The sequence below is a fragment of the Myotis davidii genome, unplaced genomic scaffold (genome assembly GCF_000327345.1).
Source record: "Myotis davidii unplaced genomic scaffold, ASM32734v1 scaffold362, whole genome shotgun sequence".
Lineage (NCBI taxonomy): Eukaryota > Metazoa > Chordata > Mammalia > Chiroptera > Vespertilionidae > Myotis > Myotis davidii.
The window spans coordinates 1,580,722-1,607,677 of record NW_006297152.1 but is presented as its reverse complement, the minus strand read 5'-3'; the positions used below and the strand labels follow the sequence as shown (position 1 = coordinate 1,607,677).

At 40.9% G+C, this 26,956-nt stretch overlaps 1 protein-coding gene across 2 annotated transcripts in view; it reads right to left on the bottom strand.

The window, feature by feature from the left end:
- CENPF (centromere protein F) overlaps positions 1 to 26,956 on the bottom strand; it is a 52,083-nt gene that overhangs the window by 4,992 nt on the left and 20,135 nt on the right. For both annotated transcript variants that reach the window (XM_006772933.2, XM_015569945.1), the window contains 10 exons: positions 26,523 to 26,651; positions 25,186 to 25,308; positions 19,716 to 19,851; positions 14,275 to 17,669; positions 10,247 to 13,057; positions 8,851 to 9,003; positions 5,956 to 6,132; positions 5,450 to 5,611; positions 2,823 to 2,988; positions 1,541 to 1,996 (listed from right to left, as the gene is read on the bottom strand). In XM_006772933.2, the coding sequence (XP_006772996.1) occupies positions 1,541 to 1,996; positions 2,823 to 2,988; positions 5,450 to 5,611; positions 5,956 to 6,132; positions 8,851 to 9,003; positions 10,247 to 13,057; positions 14,275 to 17,669; positions 19,716 to 19,851; positions 25,186 to 25,308; positions 26,523 to 26,651 (7,708 nt within the window). The remainder of the gene's footprint in view (positions 1 to 1,540; positions 1,997 to 2,822; positions 2,989 to 5,449; positions 5,612 to 5,955; positions 6,133 to 8,850; positions 9,004 to 10,246; positions 13,058 to 14,274; positions 17,670 to 19,715; positions 19,852 to 25,185; positions 25,309 to 26,522; positions 26,652 to 26,956) is intronic.

Below are 26,956 nucleotides of genomic sequence, written 5' to 3'. Positions count from 1 at the left end.
TCTCCTAGCCACAGAGAACAGAGATTAACTTCTCAGTTACCCTGGGAGTCGTCACACTGAATAACTAACTAACTAAATAACTAACTAATAACAGGTTTTCTCTTATTAGAAACATAAAAAACCACAATGGAAAAAGGGGAAAACAGAAGATATTCTTCTATGAGGATCTCTATTCTTGTGTTTTTCTAAGATCGAAAGAACACACCAGCTAAGCCCTCCTGTAAAATTTGGATTAAAAGGGGTGGGGAGGAAAAGGGTAAGATGCTACAGCTACTTCAGGTGACTCCCCTCGGGTGAAGACCAGGAGGGGCAGAGATCTGACCTTGCTAAGCGGGATTTCAATCTCACTCTGCAGACATCCCCTCCTTCCACAGAAGGACCCCATGTGACTTGTGATGACAAGAGAAAGTCAACCCAAGGACACTAATGGACAGGATTATCACACACACTATGGAGTGGTACTGATTAAACTAAACTAAACTAAACTAAAGCAATGTTTGGTTTGGCTTGTTTTTAACCCTTTTAACTACAAATAAAAACCAATAAAAAGAAAGAGATATCTCACCTTTTTGGAGTTAGATTTCCTAAGGGCTAGAGTTACTTAGAACAGTGCTTCTCAACCCATCTATGGCAAAGAATCAGTTTTGATAATTGGGGGGGGGGGGGTGCAGAATTTTTTTTGGGGGTGTGCATAATTTCTAAATCTGCTATGGAATGAATAGCAGATTGTATAATACACTAAGAATGAATCAATAGAGAAACGAGTATGTGCTTGGATGTTGTGACAATGTCAAACTGCTATGAAAATTTGAAACTCTTACTCTTGATTTCGTTTGTTTGTTTTGGGGAGGGGGCGGGTCATGAACCAGTAACAACAGTTCCCTGGGCCACACTTGGAGGACAACTTAAAAAAAAAAAGCCTTGCCCAAGGGGTTTGGCTCAGTAGATAGAGCATTGGCCTGAGGACTGAAGAGTCAAGGGCTCATACCTCAGTTGCAGGCTTGATCCCCGGCCCCAGTCGGTGTAGGTGTGTGAGGCAAACAATCGATGTCTCTCTCTCACATCAATGTTTCTCTCTCTGTGTCTCTCCCTTTCCCTTCCACTCTCTAAACAAAAAAAAAAAAAAAAAAAAGAAAGAAATCAATGGAAAAAATATCCTTGGGTAAGGATTAACCAAAAAAAAAAAAAAAAGTGGTACGTGGCTCCAGCCAGGGGGGCAGCATCTGCAGGCCCACCCTCCAGCCCTTGACTACAGACAGGAAAGCTAGGAAGGTGTCCTAGAGTTGGGGACTTTCCAGCACAGGAATGTCAAATTCCAAACAGCTTCCAAACAGGCACTCCGCAAATGGACCAGCCGTTTCTGTAGTGGGACATGAGCGACTAGGTCCTATTTGACAGAAAGGAAAACACATGCCTTAAAAGTAGGCAACCGCTTCTGAACTTTTGTTCATACAGTTGCACAATAACCTGAAACTCAGTGCTTCTCCTTTGCATGGGAAATGCCCTGTGGACTTTCAAAAGAACACAGATTATGCCGTACCTTTCTTTACAACTTCTGGAAGCCCCTCGAGCTCAAACTCGGTGTCTTCTGCGTCCTCGGCAGGGTGAGCGCCACTGCGGACCGCCTTCCGGCTTCTCTTAGGAAACGAGTCTGGGGTGGACGGGGCTGCTCCTCCCCCATCCTCCCAAATCCCACTGTTCCTTTGCCTTTTGCCTGAACCTTTACTTTGGCCGGACGACTTCTGCTTTTCGGTGACAGAAGGGACTGGAGACGATCCCGGGACAACTGACTTTGGCGAAGGAGAACTTCGGACATTAGGTTGGGATTGTTGTGTTTCTAACATCTCTTTGGCTCTCTCCAACTTCTCATAGCTTATAAGCAGTGCACAGTACTTATCCAGATACTCGTCTGCCTCCTTGCTTTTCTCTTCGAGGGTTTCTTTCAGTTCTTTCACCTCGGCCTTTAATTCATCTACATTAGCATCCACGACAGGACCTGTCAGAAATCGTACCGCGTCACTTCACATTCCTCTAGGTGACATGACATCATAAAGCAGAAAACCTTGGGCTTGTGTTTTTTATTTTTATTTTTTTTACAAGTTGGGGAGATATATCTATACATGTTCTTAGAGTTTAAACAACCCTCATTTGGGAGGGATCACATCAAGGTTAATATTCTTATTAGGGCAGCTGACATACCCAAATCTCAAGCTTGTATTTCCTCCAGCCTATCAAACTTTCTTGCAGTTGTTCAGATGAGAGCAAATGGATTAATTTAGCGCATCCCTTATGATCCCTGTCCATTCTTTCCACCATACGTGAATGAACAACCTAAGCTGGTAAAGAATATGAAGTCCCAGCTGTGACGGCTCTGGGAGGCAGAAGGGGACCTGTGAGAAGGTAGGCCCCAAAGGCTCCGAAAACCATTTGTAAGCAAAGAAGAGCCTGATGGACAAAAGCTTGGGGGAGGCTATGAAGTGGGAGTCGTGGGCAACTTGTAGCTGCCACAGCTGGCATTAAAGCCATTAGCAAACCTCCTTGGAGCCCCATATACTCTGGGACTCTTCTCAGTGGGAACACCCACCCTGCATACAATGCTCGCCATCATCTTTCCACACGGCAAGCAGCAGATGTGACAATCCTATTTCAAAATGCAGGGTTCATTCTGAACCTACGAACGACCCCAAGCCGAGCACAACATTCAAAAACTGGAAATAAACACCTGCTGAGAATCAGCGGGCAGTAACAGACGGAGTGCTAAAACCACGCCTGGCGCACACACGCCAGCGAGCGCTGGCCTGGCCATGCCCAGCTGACCCCACCTGAGTTCTGTTTCTCCCGCGAGGCATCTTCCAGGCGAGACAGCTCCTTCTGCAGCAGCTCCTTTTCCTCTTCCAGCTGCTTACAGGATTTGATCAACAGCTTGATTTTCCCCTGGGCACGCTCCATTTCCTTCTTCAGCTGACTGGCGTATTTTAGATTGTCCGCCTACAAGACAAAACCTTGAATTTAAAACCTTTAACTTCTTCTAGTGAGCACATAGAAAAATAATCATGAGATATAACTAAGAATCATATATTGTAGATCTAAGATTATGTTCAAACTGAAGCATCTAAAGATGAATCAAACAATTCAGCTTTTCTACTGTTTTCCAGGGCTCCCCAACGGACGCTGGTTTTGTCACTTCCCGCCTTAGCATCAGCAAGCACAGAGATGGTGCTAAGATAATGTTCTCTTAAGTGGCTCACCCTGCCTGTGTTTATCCGACACGGGGCAGGGACAAGAGTCCATGGACATATTCTTAGGGGTCAAAATCTCTGAGAATTATGTTCCCATTTGTAATCTCCTGCTGGTGCAAAATTTCAATACCTAAGGCAGCATTTGTCTTAGTCACACCAAGTGAAGGCTAAATAACATTATGGCTCACAATACAAATTTAAATCTGATATGTAGCTCAACTAGAAAGTGAATAGAATGGTGGGAGAATTATGGCATCATGCACTTCTCAGCAATGCAAGTTCAAGCTCCTTCACCACAATTGCAACATCCTAAAAAAAGCTCTGAAAATGATTTAGAGGCAAAACCTGACCGGATAGCAAAGTATTTCTAATCTTTATTTATCCCATCTTGTGAGAAGAGTCACACATTTTGCTACAGAAATATGGATTGGTATGAATATTACCAGAGAGCCTGCTAGCATATTATATATGTGGCATGTGCATTGTATTATGGAACATCTAAAAAATGCATAATTCTAAAACAAATTAGCTTTAAGAGTTTCTGGTAAGAGACCATGAATATATAAAGGCAAACCAAACTATTAAAATAAAAGAACTTGAGCACCATAATCATGTTGCTAGTAATTTAATTCTCTGTGTATTTCACCTTGAGATCTTGTATTAGCAATGTTGCAGTTCATCTGCACTTGTGAAATTTTCTATTTCTGAGTCCAACCATAATTGGGTTGGAGATGGATTAATTCCATTTCAACAATGCTTATCAACTGGTACCTCACTGAAATTACATGTGATCTGAATAGACTCAACAATGTATCATTTTGTACATGGTACGTACATAGACATTCCCCACAGTAAAACTGTCAAAGATTAAAAAGGCAGAAAGTGAATAAAAAAGTAGACCTGAAACTACATCTTTCCATTATTAAAAGTAACATATCTCATTTTGTAACAGATCATTGAACATTAACATTATTCTAAATTTTATGAGTATGTATAATTTTTAAAATACATGTATTTTTATTTCAGAATGGAGAGGGAGACAGAGATAGAAACATCAATGATGACAGAGAATCAATGAGCAGCTGCCTCCTACATGCCCTCTACTGGGGATTGAGCCTGCAACCGGGCAAGTGCCCTGACCTGGAATCAAACCGTGACCTTCTGGTTCATAGGTCGATGCTCAACCACTGAGCTACACCAGCCAGGCATGAGTGTGTATTTTATTGGTATATTCCCTTCACCTTGATAAGTGTATATGAGCAATAAACCTAAGAAGTTAATACCTAGTTTTCTGTTTGAATATATTCAATATACAATTAGTTGCCATAATCTTTAAAATTTAAATCATCTTTCAGTAAAGACTTTTATGGGACAATATTTATTATCCAGGTTCATTATTATACATTCTGAATGGTATTCATTTTGTGAAAATTATCTGTAGAAATCAAAACAGCCTCCATTTACAAGTAGAATTCCTGAAGCGCCACCTCTAGTCTAAGAACCCTGGGACTAGGGTTCACCTCCTTTTCTCTGAAGAACACAGTTTTAGGATCCCTGGGTGGGAAGAGGAGAAAGTACACCTACCTGTGCCCGACCAAATGCCCTGCCTCACCTTTGCCAAAGTGGGTTTGATGACAGCAATGAACTTGGAGACCCATCAAGCAAGAATTTGGAATTACCACCAAATTATTACTTAGGGGCCCACCCTAATCTGTCAGTGGTACAACCTTCACCTCCATCTCAAGTCTTGAAGTAGTTTGAGAGGGTTTGCTGAGCAATGGATAAAGTTCATATAAGCCATCTGACTGTAGGCCATCCACTGACTTTTAAAAATAACTCAGCAGAGAATTGATGAGTGATATTATTTATAACGGCAAAAACCTTTTTCACAAAAATTAAAATGAAACCTCATAATTCAATACCATTAAAACCATGGTGATTCTGCATAAGCCATCTGAGGTCATGAAGCAATGAAAAGTGAACATATTGCCTGCTGGTGTGGCTCAGTGGTTGAGCGTAAATCTACGAACCAGGGGGTTATGGTTTGATTCCCAGTCACAGCTCAGGCCTGGGTTGTGGGCTCAATCCCCAGTGTGGGGTGTGCAGGAGGCGCAGCCAATCAATGATTCTCTCTCAGCTATGTCTCTCTCCCTCTCCCTTCCTCTCTGTAATCAATAAAAATATATTTTTTTAAAAAAGAGTAAACATACCTTGGTTCTCTTCAGTTCCTCTAAACGCTCAGTGGCTGCTTTCAAAGAGCTATTGAGTTCCTCTTTACTGGACTTCAAGAGGTCAATCTCCACCTTTTGGGAGCTGAGACACGCTTCCTTAGACGCCAACTTCTCCCGATAGGTCTGGATTTCCATTTCATGCTGGGGCAGAAAATGCTACTTTAGCCAGGAGGCTCAGGTAAAAACTTTGCAAGCAAAATGAACTAAAAATAGACCTGCCGTTTCAAGGGCCATTGCCAATGGTCCTTGTGCCTCTCCTACTACTCTACCCCGAGATGGAAAGGTATTTTTTTAAAAATCAGTTATGAATGAGACATGTGCAGGTAATGGAGGGAAAGGTAGTGAGGAAAATATGATGGCACCCTTCCTAAGGTCATACAGCATAATAATGATGCAGAACTTTGACCTTCTTGCAAAAAAATGCTTCACTTCCATGGTCAACACACTCTCTCCAGCTCCCCCAGTAACCAAACTCCACAGATCACCTGTTTGTTTGTATCCAGAAGCAAAGTTTGGTGTTTCTTTTCAGCTTCCTGGAGCTGTAGCTGGTATCCAGCTATTTCTTCTCTCATTTTCTCTTGCTTTTCCATCTGGTCTTTTTGTAGGCAATCCAAGCTCCTTTTCAATTCACTATTTTCTAGCATGAATTCCTTCAATTGACCCTAATGAATAAAGTTATACAAGCATGGGAAAATAATTAAGAACCTTGATATACGTCTTCAGGAAATACTGAGTACTGAGGGGGAAGAAATAGTTTATAGGCAAGACAAAAACCTATACAGAATAATGCTATAATCCTTAGCAGTGTATTCACTTTAACTTGCAATTTCATCTACAGTAACAATTTCCCTCATTCTAGCCCAGCCACCTCCTAGGTCACATTCAAAGGGACCACAGAATCTCCGAAACCTGACTTCCACTAAACCACTCTGAGACTATACCCTCCTGGCTACCAGGTTCGTTTATTTAAGTGTTTCCATTGCAGTAACTCCTTGACCTCATCAACAGCATCACCATGACGACCTTCACATTCCAGACTTACAGTTTTCTTCATTGGCCAGCTTAGATTCCATGTTCTATCACTTTAAGAATTTCCTTTCAAATGACCTAACTCTTTAGCCCCTCTCCTCTGTGCAGGACAGGCAGAACCACAGCCCTGGAGGCACCTGTCTCCCCTGTGCCTGATCCCACAGAGCTGCCTCTATATACATACGAGTGTATATAGAGTCTATATACACACTGTGTCCACTGCCTCATCTCCTATTCACTCAACCCACTCCAACCTGGTTTCATCCCAACTCCTGAAATAGCTTTTCATGGCATTGTCCACCTCCATGTTGTAAATCCAAGGAACACACTTAAGTCCTCATCTATCTGACCTGTAAGTAGGATTTGAGGCTCTGACCTTTCTGCCTTGAGAGCCTCCACTCTTGGCTGCTGGGACACGACTCCACCCCTGATTGGCCTCACCATGGCTTCTCTGTTTCCCGGCTTGTTCTTCCACCTGCACATCTCACTGCACACTGGGGGATCTCTGGGCTTGGTCTGTATTTTCTACCACGGCCATAATTCTGAAATCTGACCTATATTCTGAACTAGCCAAATGAATATATCCACTCCAAACCTTTCCTTTAAATGCTAGCCTCGTGTATTTGGTCACTTCAGACTTCATTCGAACACTTTACCATGGCCTTCTTTCCTCCCTAATCTTTTCTCATATCATTTTCCATCTGATTTCAGCCACAATGGCTTCAATTTCTGAAAAACACAAAGACTTTACCATACTGCTCTCTAGACCCAGAAGGTTCCATGCTCTAGCTGGTTCTTTGCAGATCTGACTCCTCATCCTACAGGCAACATTCTCTGACCACCCGATCTCAAGTAGGTTGTTGCCTACCCCTACAGCCCAATCCCAATTGTTCGACAAGAATCTTATTTCTTTCATTTATAGCACTTAACAATTTATAATTATTTCATGTTTCCTATTTAATGCTTTATTGTGTGTCTAGACCGCAAGCTCTATGAGTACAAGCAGCACAGGAGAGCTAACGGTTCGACATTCTATCTATCCCCTAACCTAACCAGTGCTTGTTATTTATAGAATGAAAAAATTGAGTGAATGAAGCAATAGCAAGCCAACACTCTCATCTGTATATACTTAAGGTTAAACACCTATAAGTGAAATATGAATAACAATATACTTAGGATAGCCCCAAGATGCTCAGTGCCAAAGATTTCAGCAGATGCGATACTCAAACTTATCATCGGTTAGGAACTCCTTCTACACAGCACTGCCAGAAAATTCCTTGTCAATTTCCGAGATTAAGCACCAAAAGATTTAAATTTTCATTAGCTTGAATGTAATACTTTAAAGAAACATACAACTTTCCTCAACTTCTTTCTTACACAGGCTATTACAAATGTCACTTCAACTTTTTGTGATTATTCAGGTTCATAATTACAACTCTATTCCGCTATCCTTTCCTTAGTACTCCTTATGGATGAAGCTGCATGAGGACTATATGGACATCTGGGAGTGGCAAACGGGTTTCCCCACATCTGCCAGCTCTGCATGCACAGTGGCTGCTACCTGGGACTCAGTTAAACTCAGGAGGAAGGGAGGCAGCATGAATCAGCAGTGTCTGCTATGGGAACAGCAGTGACGAGCGGCAGTTCAGATGCTATAGATATGCCACATTAACCCGGCTCTAAAATAGCATCCACGACCGGTTGGTGTGGCTCCGTGGTTGAGCAACGACCCATGAACCAAGAAGTCACAGCTCGATTCCAGGACACATGCCCAGGTTGCTAGCTAGGTCCCCAGTAGGGAGCATGCAGGAGGCAGGCAATTGATGATTCCCTCTCATCATTGATGTTTCTCTCTCCCCCATCTCCTTTTATCTCTCTGAAATCAATAAAAAAACATTTTTAAGAAAAATAGCACCTAAGACTGCTCTAACTTTACATTTTACTGAGCTTTCTTTCTGATATTGTGTTAGTTCTTAGCAAGATCAGTGTATGCGCATCTGTCTCTAGCAACAGTTTGGCTTGTGATCTGCGGCAGGCTAGGAAAGTGGCCGACTGAAAGCTGCGTGAAATCTATTTCTGATGCGAGTTAATACAGTGCAAGAGTCCCCTTCCATGAAAAAAAAAGTACTTGGGCTCCGTGACAGGTCTGGTCACGTGTTCAGAGGCCTCTCGTGACTCCTGGGCTCACGACAGTGCTGGCTGGTGGAGATGACGGCAAGCCTGATCGTGACATATGCGTGGGGTTATTTTTCTCAAAAGCTAAAAAAGTTTGGTACATTACAGTAGGTCTTACAAAAACAAACAAGGAGAGCATGCACACTGAATTGTCAATCTGTCACAGAGAAGCTTACTTTGCTGTTCTTTATTTCTTCCGACATTAAATTTAATTCTTCGGTGAGCCTGTGTTTCTCCCCACTGACTTCTGCTTCCAAACCCGTCATTTTCTGCATCATCGTGTGTATTTCCCTCTGCAGCTCAGTTTCCTTCAAAGTCATAGTGTCCACCTGGAATTCAATCTTTCATCAGGACATGCTTTTGGTTTTCTGTTTTGATCAAATTAATCCCTCGCATACAACATATTCATGACATCGTTTCAGACTTCGGTAAGAAAATGGGACCCAGCTAAGCCTCCTGTCACTAATCCACTCAATTAATATGCTCAAATCCCACTGGGGAGCTTAGCTTTCCTTCTCAGCAAAGATTTAATAAGAGACAACAATAAGGAAAGGAATGACAACAAAAGATATTACTCAGTATTAAAATCCTTCATAAAGGCATTAATTTGAATTAAACGTACACCTCAGAGACTACTGTATGAGGCAGCGTCTTAGATTTTTATCATTTCTTGGATCTCTACAAATCCTCCAATGCCGTACTGCTCTGCAAGAAACATGGCTCTGATCAGTCACGGCCAGCTAACGCTCTCTTGTTTGCATCTGCTCCTTGACACTGAAACAGCCGGCTATAGTTTTTCTAATCATCTCTACCAGAACCGCCATCTCTTGCTAGCCACCCAAAAACTTGAAATTCTTGGAAAATAAAGTTATGAAGTGATTACATTTTCTGGACACACCCTTCCTCCTTTAATATTTGTCCATTAAAAATGTGATTTGATAGAATCACTTTGCTAGATCAGTAAGCAAGCAAAGAAGGCAAAAAACTTAATTTTTCATTAGTAAGTGAGCCTCCTGACAGCAGATCTTCCCTTTAATCATCAGCTTACAAATAATAGGAGACTAAAGGAGAAGATAAAAGAGAGGGGAACTAAAAGTACAAAATCCCCAGGACACACACTGGGAGCCATGAAGGTCTTGCTGTGACAATTATATCACTATCCTAATACGTCTTTCTCCTAAAGGCAGTAAAGGCAGCCCAGGGACAAAGTCCTTCTAACTAGTATGTGTTATACCCTTTTTCTAGCAGATTCTCACCTGGGTATGGGAGGGTACTATTCTGATGCATTGTGAGAAGGGAAGGGCAATGAGCCAGGAACTGTGCATGACCCAGAGCTTCTCCCATGTCCAGGTGCCATATTGAAAACCTGGGCCAATCCTTAGATGAGTCCCAGACAAATGTGTCCCAAAGCAAAAGAGTCACTACTACTGGAGCCAACTCAATGTCCCCTAAGTTCAAGACCTTTACACAGTTTGGTCCAATACTGCAGGCACCATCCACAGGGAAATACAATTCACCCAGTGGTTTCCCTCCCTCATGACAACAAATGAAAATGTAGACAAAGTCACTTACTTTTTCAACCAAGGATATTTTTTCCATTTTTGTCAATTCCAGCTCTTTCTCCAGGTCCTTATAAGAAGTCTGCAGCGCTTCGAAGGTGTGCTGCAAAGTGTCATTTGTGGACTGCAGCCCTTGGATCTTTTGCTCCAATTCTACCGTCAGATTCTCCAGGTCTGCTTTTTGCTTCTTCCAAACTTGCTGCTCTCCTTCCACTTGGGACAGTTGAGAGACAAGCTGCTCTCGGTCTTGGATCTGATTTTTGAGTACATGGATTTCTTCATCCTTCTTCTGGAGTTTCTGTTTGCCATCTTCGACTTCTTGGATGAGGCCATTCACAGAAGATTGCAAAATAGTGTAATTACTTTTGGCCTCATCAAGGCTTTGCAGCAACTTAGACTTCTCATGTTCAAGATAATCTACCTGACCACTCAGATCCTGCTGTTTGGCCTTCCAGGTCTCTTGGTCATCACACAAGGCTGCCACTTTCTCCTTTAGCTCTTTTAATTGCGCCTGAAGCCTCTCCTCAGCAAGTTTAGATTCTGCTTTCAGCTGAAGTTTCTCTTGCTCTCTTATTTGCAGTAGATTTTCAAATGAAGAATTTGATGTTTCCAATTCAGATACTCGTCCTTGCTCTTTTTGTAATTCTTTTGTCAGATTTTCTTTTTCTGACCTTATATTGACAAGATTTAATTCCAAATCTCTCAGATTTGGGACCATCTCCTCAATTTTTGCTGTTAGGGTAGCAACCTCTGCTTTGGAGTTCTCAGCTTCCAGATTCACAAGCTCGTGGTTTTTTCTCGATATCTCTAGTTCTCTTTCAAGGTTTTCAACTCTATCCTTAAGCAAGCCTGCGTGATGCTTACTTTCCTGCTGCTTCTTTTCATCAGTTTCTAAGTGGATTTTCAGCTTTTCAATGCTATTTCTCAGCTGGTGCACGACCTGCACTGGGGAGCCCAGGCTCTGCGCTCTGACCTCCCTGGTTTCTTGGTCATCAAACAAGGCCGACACCTCCTCGTTCAGCTCTTTCAATTTTGTTTGAAGCATTTCCACTGCAGCTTTAGATTCTTCTTTTGTCTGCATATTTTCTTGCTCTTTTTCTTCTAGTAGATTTTTTAATGAAGAGAGTAACGTGTCTAACTCAGACACCTGATCTTGTTTTTCTTGTAGCTGCTTAGTCAGATTTTCTTTTTCGGACTGTATTGTGACAAGGTTTGATTCTAAAGCTTTCAGGCGTTCAGTGGTCAATTCTATTTGTGTTTTTAAGGTCTCTACCTCTGCTTTGGAATTCCCAGCATCAAGAATTACCATCTCTTGGTTTTCCTCCGCCATCTGCAATTCTCTTTCAAGATTCTCAAGTTTATCCTGAAGCAAATCATTCTTACGCTCACTTTCTTTCAGTTTCTCTAAGACGTGGAGCTGCTTCTTTTCATCAGCTTCGATGCGGACCCTCAGTTTCTCAATGCCACTTCTCAGCTGATGCACCTCGTCTTGCGTTGAGTTCAGCCTCATGGCGACCTCGCCTTTTTCCATTACTGCAGCCTCCAAGGCCTTGGCAATGGTCAGCTTTTCCTGTTCCAATTCATGAAACTTGGTCTTTAGGCTTTCAGATTCCCTTAAAAGCAATTCTTTCTCATTATTCAATTGTCCAATTTGGTTTTCCAGCTCACTTTTTCCCAAAGACAGCGTGTGTGAGTCCTTTTCCAAGCTCTGCAGCTGCTCCTGCAGACGGGCATTATCTGAGGATAGATTATGAAGGAGCTGAGTTTTGTCCTTCAGCTCATCTCCCACCACCTCAATGTGCTGTAGACATTCCTCTTGATGAGATTCCAACTCTCGAATTTTCTCCTTCATCTTTTCAGACATCAAGTCCAATTCTTTATTTTCTTTTGACAAAGTATCTAATTCTCCATGAAGCCGGTTTCTCTCACTTGTGACCACAGAGAGTTCTTCCTCAAGATGGCTTATAACTCGCTGCTTAGATTCATAGTCTTTTTCTAATTGCAGCTTCTCTGTTTGAACTCTCTCTCTGTCAGCTTCCACAGAGTGGGCATGATGCTCGATGCTGCCTTTCTCCAACTTGATCCTCTGCAGCTCATTTTCCACTTCAAGGAACCTCTCTCTCCAGTGGTCGTTCACCTTGGCTACATTATCTTGAATAATTTCATGTGACAATTTAGCTGTGTCCATTTCTAAACTACAGTTGAGGCCTTCCAAACTTTCTACTCTCTGGTGGAACTCCAGGTTATCACAAGAAAAGGATTCCAATTTTTCCATTAAATCGGATTTTTCTTTCTTAAGTTCCTCAACTGTTTCCTCCAATTCTCTGCATGTTTCAATCTTGGTAGTTAGTTGTACTTCCTGTAAACTGAGTCTTGAATCTAACTCTTTTATTTCGCTTTTCAAAATTTCAACATTTTTGTCCCGTTCCTCTATGACATGAAGTAATCTCAAATTTTCATTTGATATCTCTTTTACCTGCAGTTGGAGATTCTGAGTGGTTACCTGAGCCTCTAGAAAATCCATAGGTACCAAAGGATTGGGACCAGAAAGTGATGACTCAGAAATGCATTCTGGAAAGTCCTGGGTTTTGTCTTCCAGTGGGGAATCAGAACTGGTTTCTGGGGACAGCTCCTGAGAACTTTCTCCTGCCTGCAGAACTGCCCCAGGCGTGGTGCTTTTCTCCTCCTCTAGACTGAGGTCCTGCTGAGCTTCTTTTTCACAAACTGGATGCATGTCCTGCTTTGGTGTTCTCTCTTTAGTTTCTGAAGTAGTACATTCTTCTGATTCCTTGGTGTCACAGTTATCATTTCCACCCTGAATAGCCTGCAGTTGTAATACAGAACAAGAATGCTTTTTATGTTTCAGGAAGAATAATAATAGAATAAATAGGCTTAATTATTTTTTTATAGCAACTGGCTTCTTGCCTTGGCTCAATACATTGCTTCAAATGAAATATTTCTTACAACATTCTCTTCTCTCCATCCAAATACTCCACACAATTAAACAAACATTCTGTAAGTGTTCTCTCTGGGCAAGGCCTTTATCATGAAGACAAACCTCCAGTTATTTAACCATCTATCTTGGCATACTCTTAAATTTCATATATTGTTTTTCTTGCTAGAAATAGTCCCGATAGCCTAAATATAAAATATCTCTGTGGTTATCAAACAAGAGGCTAAATTCCACATGAATTACTCAGCTTCCATCTTCAGCATTTCTGATATTCGCTAAGAGAAGGTAATAACGTTTTCTGACCAGAATTCCAGCCCAAGGGCTTAACATTCTCAGAAAAATCATGTGTCTAAACATCACCTTCCTCTCATCTGTAAAATGAGGATCAGCAGCTATGACTACTCCTGCTGACTCACCACTTGCCTTTCCTATCTTACAGAGGCAGAAGGAACAAAGTGAGACTTGTCAACCATACAGAATTATTAGTGTAGCTGGCAGACTAGAAGGACAACGTTATAAGTAACTAGGCAATTTCATTTTTTATAAAGAAAGATCTTTTTAAACAACTGATACCAAATTACAGATTTGTATCAGAGCAAATTGTTAGAAAATGATTCAGTAACATATAATATACTCTTATTAGTTTCATGACTTTAACTCTGTAACATTAAAAATAGAAAGGGCAAGAGACTTTAAAATTCATATCATAATAACATTCCTAAGCTCCAATTTATTATGTAAGTGTGCTTTATTAACTCACAAAGAATGAAAATACGCAACATACACATCCTGAAGACACTGTTCTGATGCCATGTAATTTTTTCCAGGAGTTTAAAAACCCTCTTTAGTAATTTCCCATATAATAGTGTTTAAATGTAATAACTGTGGAAATTTAGCTCCCGAAAGGTTTATTTACTCATATTCCTAAAGTTCTGGATGGTTTTTTAAATAAAAACTTTGGGATATTTAATGCCCTTGAACCCTAAAACTATTTTTAAGGTCAATTCAACATTGATTTCCGTTCAACATTTATTGAGTGTCTGCTAGACATGCAATTAGAGAAACAGCATATAAATCCATGTACTTACATCTTCAAGGTCGGTGCCAAGGAAAGACCGGGTACTTAAGTCCAGACCTTGTAGCTGGAGTCGTGCTACTTCGAGTTCCAGTGACAGGTGTTCTGTCTGTTTCTTTTCTGCTGCCAGCTTGGACTCCATCTCCATCGTCACGCTTGCCAGTTTCTGCTGCCACTGTTCATTTTCTGACAAATACTGCTTCTGAAGACAGTCGAGCTCTTCCATTTTAGAATTTAGTAACTGTTTGAGCTCTTCAATTTCCTTCTTTTTCATGATCTCTTGACTTTCAATTTTTTCTTCTAGCTTCTTAAGGGACTGCTGGTATATCTGACAGAGGACCTCGAGTTCTTCAACACTCTTCTCTGAGGCTGACGGGACAGCAGTCTTGGGAAGATCCTCCTCCTCCAGACTGCTCCAAGATACCTCCTCTAGGTTGGACTGGTTTGTAGAAACATTCCCTTCCAAACTATTCCAAAGGGATGTTTCCCCTGTCTGTTCTAAAAGATCTTTGCACAATGATAATTCGCCCAGGCTAGTAAGACTAGGGCTGTCAGCCACACAAGAGAATGACAGTGACAGTGAACGCCTCTCCCTGGATTCCATCTTCCCTTCATTTACCAAGTCACCTGGAGAGTTTCGAAGACTCATTGACAAAACTGAATTTTCAGCCTTCAACACGTCAACATAGGACTGTAGCTCTGACATCTTAGAGCTCATCTGGCTGTGCTGATCATGTAAAGTTTTGTGTTCACTTTGTAAAGATGAGAATTTCTCCTGCAATTCAGCAAAGTGTGTTTGAACTTCTTTGCTCGACAATGTCAAGTGCTCATAGATGTGACTGTTATCTAAAGGATTTAAGGACACAGATGTCTCTGAATTTTGTTCACCATGTTCACCTTCTAGCATTTCTTCCACTAACTTACCTTGGCAATGACCATTTTCATCATTTAATATTTTAACTTCACTGACCAGTTTCTCAACGTTTGCCATTTTACTAGTTGCTGTGATACATTCTGATCTTGAGTCATTCAGCTCAGACATTAATTCAAACTTTTCACTGCGCAGCAGTTCACACATTGTCTCTAGCTCATTCAGCTTGTTCAATGCCATTTGTAGAGAGCACTGCAGCTGCTCATTGTCCTTTTGACTTGTTGACAACTCATGAAGCATGGACATATACTTTTCTTCTGTATCTACTTCACAGTCTTTAAGGCCACTAATTTCTTGTGATTGAATGTCTTGCAGCAAATTTCTAGATTCTAATTCTCTGTTAATTTTCTGTAATTCATGCTGTAGGTACTTCTTTTCCTTCTCACTTTCCTCAAGTTGTAATTCCATATTTCTTATCTTAGCTTCTAATTGTTCCAACTGTGCAACATAATTGTCTTGAGAAGTATCTTTAACTTCAAGCTCCATTGGAAGTTGAACATGACATTTACTCTTCTCACTGTCTCTTTCTATCACAGAGCCATTAATTGGGTCCAATTCTAGATTCTGATGCTCATGTTTCATCTTCATCGAGTTCATCAGCTGCTCATTCTCTTGTGATAAGGCATTCACTTCCTTTTGCATTTTGTTGTGCTCTTCCTTTAAAGTCATGATCTCTTGCTTTAAATCATCAGCTTCGCTCTTGGAATTATTTTGAATCTCTACAATCTCAGCTCTCAGATCTCCCTGCAATGACTCCAACTCTTGTATTAGATTCTGGTTTCTTTCTTCAGCTAAAGCTAATTTTGCTACAAATGCTTGGTGTTCCCTTGCAAAGGTTTCCTTTAGCTGTTCCAACTCAGTTTTTCTATCTTCACTCACACTAGTGCATTCATTCAGCACACTTTCTAATTTGGAGTTCGTTTCTTGTGCTGCTTTGTATTTCTCACTGAGATCCTCAAATGCATTTCCTGTTTCTTCACATCTTTGTAATAAAATAAGTCTTTCTTGCTCATATTGATTAGATAACTCTGAAATACTTTTTTCCCCTTCGACTATACACTGTGAAATACTCTCACTTTTTTGGAGTAAATCCATTTTCTCTTGATTTAAGGTGGCATTAAGTTCCTTGAGAGTCCCATTTTCTTGGGTCAACTCTTCAATTTTCTTTTTATTTAGAGAAAGCATGGAACCCATTTCCTTTTTCTCTGAGCTCAGAGTTTCAGACAAAAGTTGTAGCTCCTTTAGAGATTCTTGAAGTAAATGGTTGCTCTTTTTTAATTCTTGAATCTCTGCTTGCTCAGTTTCCAATTTTCCATTCAAAAGCTGGACCTCTCTGTCCTTGTTCTCCAGGGCAACTAAAGTTTCAGTAACAACATTCTGATGGACAGAAGTGTCTTCCTGTAACTTGTTAATGCGTTGACTTGTTTCTGCCACAAAACTTTGATGCATCTGTTCTGCTCTGACAAGGTTTTCTTCTATTTCTCCTCGGATTTGCACCAACTCTTCACACTGCTTTTGCAGATCTGAGTTCATTTGCTTTTGGGACTCTAATGAAAACTCAAGAGAAATGACTCTACTTTGTAAGACGGTTGAATTTTCTGGACTTCGGTCTGCTTCTACATGGCAATCGCTCCTTTCTGAAGGCATACTTCCTTGTTCTCCTGTATTTGCAAAGGAATTATTTGCTGCAGACTGCTGCTCAAAAGCCAAAAGATTTCTGTGATGAGCCTCATTTGCCACCAAAGAATCACTGGATTTTAGCAGGTCCCTGAGGCTCTCATATTCTGCATGCAGGTCTTGGTAACGCTGGTCTTTGTTTGTTATTTCACTTGAAAGTAATTGAAGCTTATGCTTCAGATCTTCAACTTGCCCAGTAAGCTCAGAAACTTTCACACACATATTTTCCATTTCCTTCTTATGTTTCTGATCTGAGAACTCGGCTTTTTGCTGTAGCTCTGCATAAGCTTGTTTCTGAGCCTCTACTTCGACAGTCTTGCTATCAATCATATTGTGGAGGATTCGCACCTCAACATTTATGTTTTCTCTTTCCATCTCCAATATGCTTACTCTCTCATTGTATTCATTGCTTTTTATTTTTTGGGTCTTAAGACAAGTTTCCAACTGATTAATCTTACTCAGCAAGCTTTCCTTATCTGATTCCATTTGCTTTATAAGTTGTTCATTTTCATTTTTCCAATGAGAAAACTGATTTTTCTCTTCTTTCAATTCTTCAAATTCTTTCTTTTTTACCTCCAAAGCACTCAATAAAGCTTCAGACTCTCTCTCTGTTTTGCTTAACTTTTCGCTCAGTTGTTCTATGTGATGTTCCCTTTTCTTCAACAGATCTTGAGAACAGTCACGCTGCTTTTCCAGGTCAGCCAAGGCAAGCTTCAGTTTCTCTAAAGTCAAGGAATTCTCTTGCCGGTTTATTTTTTCTTGAAGATCTTTTAACATGGTTTCTTGGGAAGTATTCTTAGCTTTTGAAAATAAAATAATAAAAAGCATTGTCAATGTTTTTGATACTTTATAAAAATTTTAAACTGAAAAAAAAAAAATCTAAACAAACTAACAACTTCTCAGCACTGTAAAAACTGGCATTATTGCCCAGGTACCTCCTGTAAAGTAGATCACCTGACAATCATCTAAGCTTATATAAAGTCAATTAGAACAAGGAGAGACATGGTCCTTTTAGAAGTCGTAAGACATTTGTTCATCTTCTTTCTAAGCAGCTTAATAAAGGGTTGTTTCATAGCATATATAAAATACCAACAGAGTATTTTCCTAAGCCGTTGCAACTTCCTTTTCTTCTTCTTCTGTGTATGTTTATGTATGGGTGTACAGGAATACTCATTTTATTGTGCTTCAATGATGTTGCATGTTTATATACTAAAGGCAAGACCCTCCACCAGTAAAAGATCATGACTCCTTTTACTGGGATACCTGCTTTTTTGCAATGGTTGGATACAAACTCACCACATCTCTGACTATATTTGTTAACTCTTTTGACATATTTATTTAAAGAGAGAAAACTGTGTCAAAAGCAGCATTGAAATGGAATTACTCATGTTACTATGGAGTAATACTGATTTTCTAGGAAAATAAGTAACTACTCCACCACTTTAGCCAAAGTATATAGGATTAAATACAAAAGAGTAAAAAATCCTATAATCACTAACTCTCAAAGCCTATATAGGAATACTTAGGAACAATGTTACCCACATTCCAGCCCCTTGCAGTAAGGGTGGTGTCTATAAACCCAAGAATTCTCTGGAAGCTTTTTCAAACTCCATTAAAATCTTGTTTTCTGTCCAACAACACACTTCTACCCACTGGTCCCACCCAGTTGAGAATAACCTCAATGATTTCATTCAACAGTGATGGGAAGGCTTTATACACCCCAAATATATTGAGGGAGAATATAAGTTGAGAAACTTAATAGTAGATGATAAGACAGGATGTATTCTAAATGCAGATACAGCTCCTACATTTAATTTTCTAACCTCATTCTACCTACTGGATGAGGTTTCTCAGTTGACCACAAGGGCCATTAATCACCTCTGCTCACAAGGACCTGAGACAATAACTCTGATAACTAACACTGGAAAACAACTGGAACCCTTCACTTTTGCCATGGTTTTCTTTCAAGAGAGACTGACATTTTTACCACTGTGGTGGAAAAATTAAAAGCTATCTTCGGGAGATGGAAATTTTAAGAAGAAAACAGTCACCAGCAAGTGTGACACATAATCCACAGGTCAGGTTAACCAGTGACTCAACTGGTTGGAGTGTTGTCCCACACACCAAAAAAAGGTTGCAGGTTCCATTCTCCGTTGAGGCACATATAGGAGGTAACTAATCAATGTTTCTCACATTAATGATTCACTCTTTCTCTCTCCCTAAAATTATAAAAAATCCTCAGTTGAGGATTAAAAAATATCTCAGATGTGCAAATACCCCAGGTGAGAAAATAAATGAAGTAGAAGACATATGGTACACTGATAAATGGGAAACTAGCAGTGGATTCATTTAGTGTGTATAGCATAATTCTGTAGCTCTAAAGTAAGGAAATAAAATCATTCAGTCAAGTTAGCCATCAAAAATCAATGGTCATTAAGGGCTGGGGCACATGCATTTCATAAAGTGATTTTCCATTATGTGGGAAATGGTAATGAGCGAGGAGATGAGCTGTCTGAATGTAACTAACAAACACACTTGAGACAATCGATAGTACTCTCGGGCAATAGATAGCACTGACAATTTACTTTTGTGTGGGAAATATTTACCCCTCTGGTTTCAAAGTGCTGAAAACCAGGCATTTGGGGACTCAATGTGCTCCAATAAAACAATGTCCAACTATCACTTTGGAAACTAAAAAGTGGACGAGAGAAAACTTTCTCCACATCGAATGCAGACATCTTTCTGGGAGAATATATGGAAAAATGCGAAGTTTCTAATGCTATCCATCCTCTCTCTCAGGAATGGTAGCTTAGAGAAATAATTCTAAAACACCAAGTTTTTCTTACCCTTCATTTCTTCTGCAAAATTCTGGCTATGAGTCAAACACTGCTTGGTCTTCTTCAGTTCCTCCTGCAGGTGGCAGACTTCTCTGGCACTTTGCTCAGTCTGGCTCTCAAAGAAGCTGTTTTCCTTCTTCATTTCCTAAAGTGCACATTTACTTGGTTATAATCAAAACAAATGCTCAAGCAAACTACGACTTCTGCCTTAGGAAAGGCCCTAATGGAAATGATTGTGTATCTCACTAGGGGAGGAATCACACGTTCCCTTTGAGTGCTTAACAAAGTTAGACATTATAGAACCAAATGAGTTTATGAATAGAAGTTAAAACAAATCAAAAAACCTAAACCTGACAATAATCATTTTCCTTCAAAAATATATTTCTTTGAGCTCTCTGGTTGTCCCTAAGCTTGTTAAAGCGTTAGCTCATAAGAAAGATCCTATTTAAAAGATCCTCAAGGACACAAGTTCCAAGTTCTTATCATGTCTGAATGTGTATCAAATATATTTTTACAAATACCTGATGTACTAAGGAACAAAAAAATTCACACTACAAATGTTGACTCCACATCTTGAGGTTCACTGTTAAGTGGATGTCTTTATGAGTAAATTACCTTTAATAAGTGTTTATCAAAAAATCTACAATGAACCACATGCTGAAATGAACATTATAAAAGATGTAAATTTAAGGGAGACAGTCTCTGCCCTCAGGGCAAGTAACCCAGTATGGGAAGATGTGCTACCAGTTACTTAATACACATGGGGATGTGCTAACTGCTAAAGAGAGGTGGCGAGTACTATGGGAAATTGGGCTGAAGCACAAAAGGAAGAATTCATTCTAGATGGAGGAAACTGAGGTTTCACAGTAAAAACAGATTCTTTGGGCACCTGATTAAATGAAGTATCCATGTAAATAAAGTAGCAGAGACGCAGATGTAGCTCCATTGTATTATCTAGGGAGACATATTGGGGGGGGTGGGGGGGCAGGGAATCTTAAAACCAAGCAATATTTGTATGCCAAAGAAAAGTGCTATTGCTTATTAACCACATAAGACACACAATATCACAAATCCTCTACTTCCTCAACCTGTTTTCTAACCTTTAATGATTTTATAGCTGTTAAGTATCTCAGCTTGTATGATGTGCCACCCTCTGGACCACAAAGAATTGGCATATACTGATAGAATTAAGGGTCTCACATCCTTGGGGGAGGGGGAATTCATAAGGTTAACTTTAAAAAAAAACACTTAAAAAATACCCCTCTGAGAAGGAGAAAATTCTGAATCTTAAAGGAACAATTAAGACCCAGCCTCCAAAACCCTACTGCACCGTTAGAAAACAGATGGCCCTGGCAGTGCTGTGTTGGAAAGCTGCCTTCAATTATCAGTCTGGTTACTACCAGCAGATGGGTACCGAGGCAGCAAAGCCAAATTCAAGAAGAGGGGGAATCTGGCTAGGAGGAAGTACTTGAAAACTTGCTGGCAGCTGCTGTGCTCATATATATATGTTCATTTCATCATCAAGATAAGACAGAACCCATTGTAGTTAAACTCCTGTCTTTGTCCTAATCCTGCCTCCCTTCCTTGCTGGCAAATTAAGACATCAATCAGAACTAAAGGGCCGCTCCAACTGATCTCAAGACCGAGGCTGACATTCATACTGGACAGTGTTCAAGTCTGCAAAGAATGATCATTAAGATACAACAGTGTGCCCTAGCCAGTGTGGCTCAGTTAATCAAGCATCATCCCTTGCACCGGGAGGTTGCCAGTTCGATTCCCAATCAGTGCGCATGCCCAGGTTGCAGGCTGGGTCCCTCAGTAGGGGGCATGCAGGAGGCAGCAGATCAATGTTTCTATCTCTCTCTATCCCTCTCACTTCTTCTCTAAAATACACACACACACACACGTGTTTGAAATGTGTTATTGACTTAACTAACATCATTAAACTATAGACACTATAATCGCCTGTTTGTTCTTCAAACACAGGATAATCATCAAAAGATATCACAAATGTGAAAGGAAAAATACCTTGAAGAACTTTAACAAGTGAATGGAGCATTATTAGTATTTCTTTCCAAAATCTAACAGCAGTGAGATCTGCGTGATCAGTGCTAAGATCAGCTGTATGAGTTCAACATAAGAGAGGAACTAGCATTTACCCACCCGCCTGGGTTGACGTAGCATTGTAATTTACAACCTATAGAATATTTTCTTACCCTAAAAAAATCAATCAAACTAAATGGCATCTACATCTGGAGGTGACAAGAAAGCTGAAAAGACACCATGTGCAAAGCTAAAGCTGGGTGCATCCCAGAGAGGGAGGGGGGCAACTTATGTTTACATGTCTGTTGATCTCCACAGCCTCTGTCCGTAACTGGAGACATTTACAGGAATAGTAAGTGAAATGGAAAGATTAGCATGTCTTTCTCTATTCTGGCAATAGCTCCGTAAATATTTGTTTCCAACAAAGAAACATTCAGCCAATCCTGGGACCTAGCAGGCTAATGTTATGGCTAAGACCAACCCAAGGATTTTTAAAAGCCAGAATTTAGAAAATGAACATCTGAAAATCGAGCTGTAAACTGCCATCCATCAGCAATTAGTTTTCAGGAAGGCTACAGCCACTTAAGACTTGATTGGGTAGCTCATTATCAACAACGAGTTAAGCATACAAGGATATGTTCTCCTAGGCATCTCCTGCATCCTGACATGATGTGCAAAATTGGGCACAAGTCTGAAAAAACGCAACAAAAATCCCTATAAACACAAGCCAGCATCTGAGCTTAGCAAGCTATTCCACCCAAATCAACTTCGGTTTAGGAGCAGCAAGGGAAGCATCCTTTCCTAGGGCCAGACAAAACAAATTTCAGTTACTGTGCACTATTTCATGATCCCATCCATGAATGATGCTTAATACGTCCCCTGCTGGGGCGAAGTCTGTATCATGAACAAGGGACGGATGCAAAGGATGTGTTTTTCCCTTCCACTTCATCATTCCTGTCTGCCAGACCAAGCCCCTTAGAGGATCTGGTATAATACAGATCCCGTGCTCAGAAAGGTCCCCAAGCAAGTGTTCCCCCTACCTTGGCTGTCAAATGATGGTACATGATGGCCTAACACAATGCTATGGGGCTGGCAGCCGATGCTGGATGGGCAGTGTATCTAAACCCTCCATTCACTTTGATACTAAACGTTAACTTTACCCTTGACTGGACCATTAAATCACGTTTCCATTACTGATGCTTTCTCATTGTGAGTGGCACATTAGTTTGCTAAACACAAACAAGGAAAATTTCAGTACAACTGTCACATTATTTCGGCATCCAAAACCTATCGGCATGCTAAACTTGTTAATACTTATAATTAGAAAGAGATCCACAGTGATAGGATAGAACAGGCAAACTTTAAACGTGTAAAATCTCAAACGCACTGTCCCCTGGCTCATCGCTTTCTGTGCCTATGGGTGACAGCAATCAGGCCATAACAGTTTGAAGACCAAAGCAAAGAGCAGGTGGACTGCGATAATCTACTGAGCACTTATGTACTGGGCAGGGTTTAATTTAATCATCGATGAAGCTTTGAAAAGGAAGGGGTATTATTTGTCCCTATATGCAGATGAAGAAAGACAGACTCAGAAGAGGAAAGTCACTGTCCCAAGGTCATTCAGCAGGTAGGTGGCAGAAAAGCAATGCAATTTCAGCTCTCGCTCACAATAAAGCCGCCAACATTATACCATTAAGTTATGCACCGCTCTAAGTGGCTAAATCACTTTTCTGATCCCAATCCCAATTCAAAATGCAGGAGCCAGCTAAATGTGAGTTCTTCTCATCTTCAAAAGAAGACACACACATAAATGAAGACAGATACTAAATGCACTCCCTGGCCCTGTGCGAGGCCCTTGCACACAACAGCCCTCACTGGACACAGAGATCGATGACATATTAGTGCAACACGGTGGGCAGTTAGCTCAGTATAGGCACGTTCACAGTAGAGGACAGCTCCTCAGCTGACACACCAAACCCTGTGGGGTCACCCAAGTCTTCAGAAACACCTGCAAGACAACGCCCAGCCCACTACTGCGCCTCGGCCAAGGAGACTGTTTTAAAAGCGTTTGTGGCCTCTTAACCAGATGATTGCTTTTACAAAACGCTTCCACCAGGCCGCCAGTGGCGTCGCAGGAGAGTTCCTGGCTAAAAGGGGAGCTCACAGAGGGAAGAGTTCGGTGCCAGTCTGCCTGTGGAAATGTTAGCAGAAGCATCTGCTGGTTGGTCCCCACTGGCCAAAAGGCAAACATTTGTTTTGCTGAAACAAAACACTTCCATTTGAAAACGTTCGCTGTTGAAACCATCCTCTGATATGAAGCTTCCTTCCACTCCAGTGGCTGGAACTGGGGCCACCTGTCTCCAGTCGTATTACTCCTATGAGGCTGGCTGCATGCTCCTGTGCTACTGACAGATGCTCAGATTTTACAACCGTGTTAACTCTCCAAAGCTGGGGGATAAATACCTTTTGACTCTCCTCACCTGTATAAATGACTGCTCTTTACAGAGAATTTCAAAGAGAGAATCTTTGCAATCTAGAAAGTGACTGCAAAATATTTAAAGAATGAGTGGAACAATTTCTTTCCTGTAACATTTGATGGGGAAGAAACTTCTGTTCTGCTGTGCTTCTTTGTAATGATGCCACGCTGACTTATGTCACTATTCAAATTGTCTCAGGCTAGTAAGCTCCCCTAAAAGGCTCTTCATTAAGCCCTTTAAAATAAACTCCAGGCCACTAAGTAAATTCAGGGAGAAACCAAATTAAATAAGTATGGAGAAAACCCTATCAGTAGAAGCAACGTCAAGGTAGTTCTATACTCACACCACTGGGGAAATCATCCAGCATTGTGCACAAAAGCATGAATCTACGAAAACACTGTCAACCGTGCTCAACACTGAACTTAATGCTGACTTTTGAAGCCAGAGTAACATAATTTACAATTACTTGATGTTTTCACAAGAATTTGAAATCTAGGAACTCTTCATCTGTCATTACTCTGCTCATTTAAATCACTGACTTTCCACCAGGTTTTTAATATTTGATGATTCAAAAGCCAACCCTTGGAAAAGGGATTTCAATTTACCCCTTCACCAATTTTGTTTCGTTCCATTTCGAAAATCCCTCGTTTTCTTTTATTCTTCACCTCCCAAAAGGTCTAAAACAATCTTTCAAAAAAAAAAGGGTAATATATGTCCTTAGTACAAGTCAAGTTTTCCTGTAATTGCTACATGCATATTAGAAATTGTATCAGAATAGAAAGTGGGAAAAAAAAGCACTATGTTCTGTGACATAGGTTATATACAAAATACATCGTCATACTTCTGGCAAATAAAATAGACAATGAAATGATCATGATAAGCTACTGAAAATCAGTGTAGCAATTCCCAGCGTATCCTGAACAGAAGGTGGCAGACACTCATCTCTGCTCCTCACTCACCTCATAGATCCTCCTCAGCTTATTCTCATTGCTCTGACTTTCCTCTAACGCCTGCTCGGTTAGGCAGGCATTCTGCTTAAACTCTTCCAATTTCTTTTCTAGCTGGTTCTTTACTGATGTGACCTACAAAGAGAAAATAAGGTCAGGGTTCAGTTTCCTGTTCTTTACTTCCTTAATAGTCATTTCTTCTCCAATAATAAGAAAGTCATGGAATAAAAGAATTGATGCCATCCATGTTGACCAAGACCCTCACTCTGAGAGAGACTGAGGAGCTCTGAGCAGAGTGACATCAGGTTAATAGACTCACTCTGGCTGCTGGTTATAAACAGACTAAGGAAGAAGTGGGGGGCACAGAGACAATTAGGAGGCTAGAGCAGTAATCCTGGAGAGACGACGTGGTCTTAGACCAGCACCGGAAACAGCAGTCATATTCAATATAAACCACAGACAGACTTTGTAAAGTCAGGTTTCTTCTGAGCAGAGAGGTAAGTAGTACAAGAAGGGTTTCTGGGGTGGCTGATAACATTCTATCCCAACACAGATAATGCTTATAAGAGAGCATGCCTGATACTGACTTATCATTAAAATTTACTCTATACAGATTTTGTTTTTTAACACAAAAAGTTTAAATGCACTCTCTATATAACGCACACACACATACAATCATGCACACAAATATACATACGCACACACATACACACTGATAAATACACACATGTGTGTACATGTAAATAAATAAAGGTAGAGTCGGCAGTTTGGATGACATTGAGGTGTGAGAGAAAAGGAAGACCTGCACATAACAGGAAGCTTTAAGCTGAGCAATTGAAGACCAGAATTGATATTTACTGGGATGAGGTATTTACTGGAGTTTCATTATTAACAAGTAAGATGCGTTAGAAATGAGAGTGGCAATGTCAGATACAGACCCATGAGTCTCAAGCTGAGAACGGATGTCCAGGCTGGAGATATAAATATGGGAGCCTTCACCACACAGATGAAACGCAAAGCCACAACACGACATCATTTTTGAAGTGAGTGTTACGTAAGTAAACTGATTGTAATTTCCAGGGCTTTGACGATTTGAGGGCATAAATTACTTGGGACGGGAACCCAGTGACATGACCAAGTACCAGAATATCAGAGCTCCACAGACTTCCAGATCTAAGAACCCCCCTCATTCACTGTCCTCTAAATGAGAGAATCCAGACCCAGACAGGCTCCGTTTGCTCTCCTGTTTGAAAAGGAAAGTGAGGATAGAGCATATTTTCCTTCCAAGCAGCCTGTGTCAGCTACGGCACAGAATTAACAGGCACGAGGAAAAGGGGAGGAGCACCTACTTTGTCCAGCTCAGACTGCAGGATGTTGTGAGCGTTCTTGGCCTGCTGCAGCTCCTGGGTGAGTTTGGCTTTCATCTGAGTGCACTCTTGGTCCAGTGTTTGGAAGGAGCGCTGTTGACGGCACAGCTCCTGAAAAGCAAAGGACACACGCATCACACTGCCGATGGTTCCCAGGCTGATAGCAGGGTGACACAGGCACCCCACAGGAAATGCCAGAGACAACAGGGAGCCTAGAGGACCATCCACTTGATGATGAACATAATCAGCCAGAGCATGGTCCTGGTATTCAAATCCAGGTCTCCGAGGTCCCGGGAAGGAGCCCGTCAGTTGACCACATGGAAGCTAGCCTGTGTCTACCTCATTCCCACTCTTAAGTCCATCATCTGTGTTGAAGGATCCAGGGGCAGAAGAGAGGAGAGGTGAGCTCCACCCAC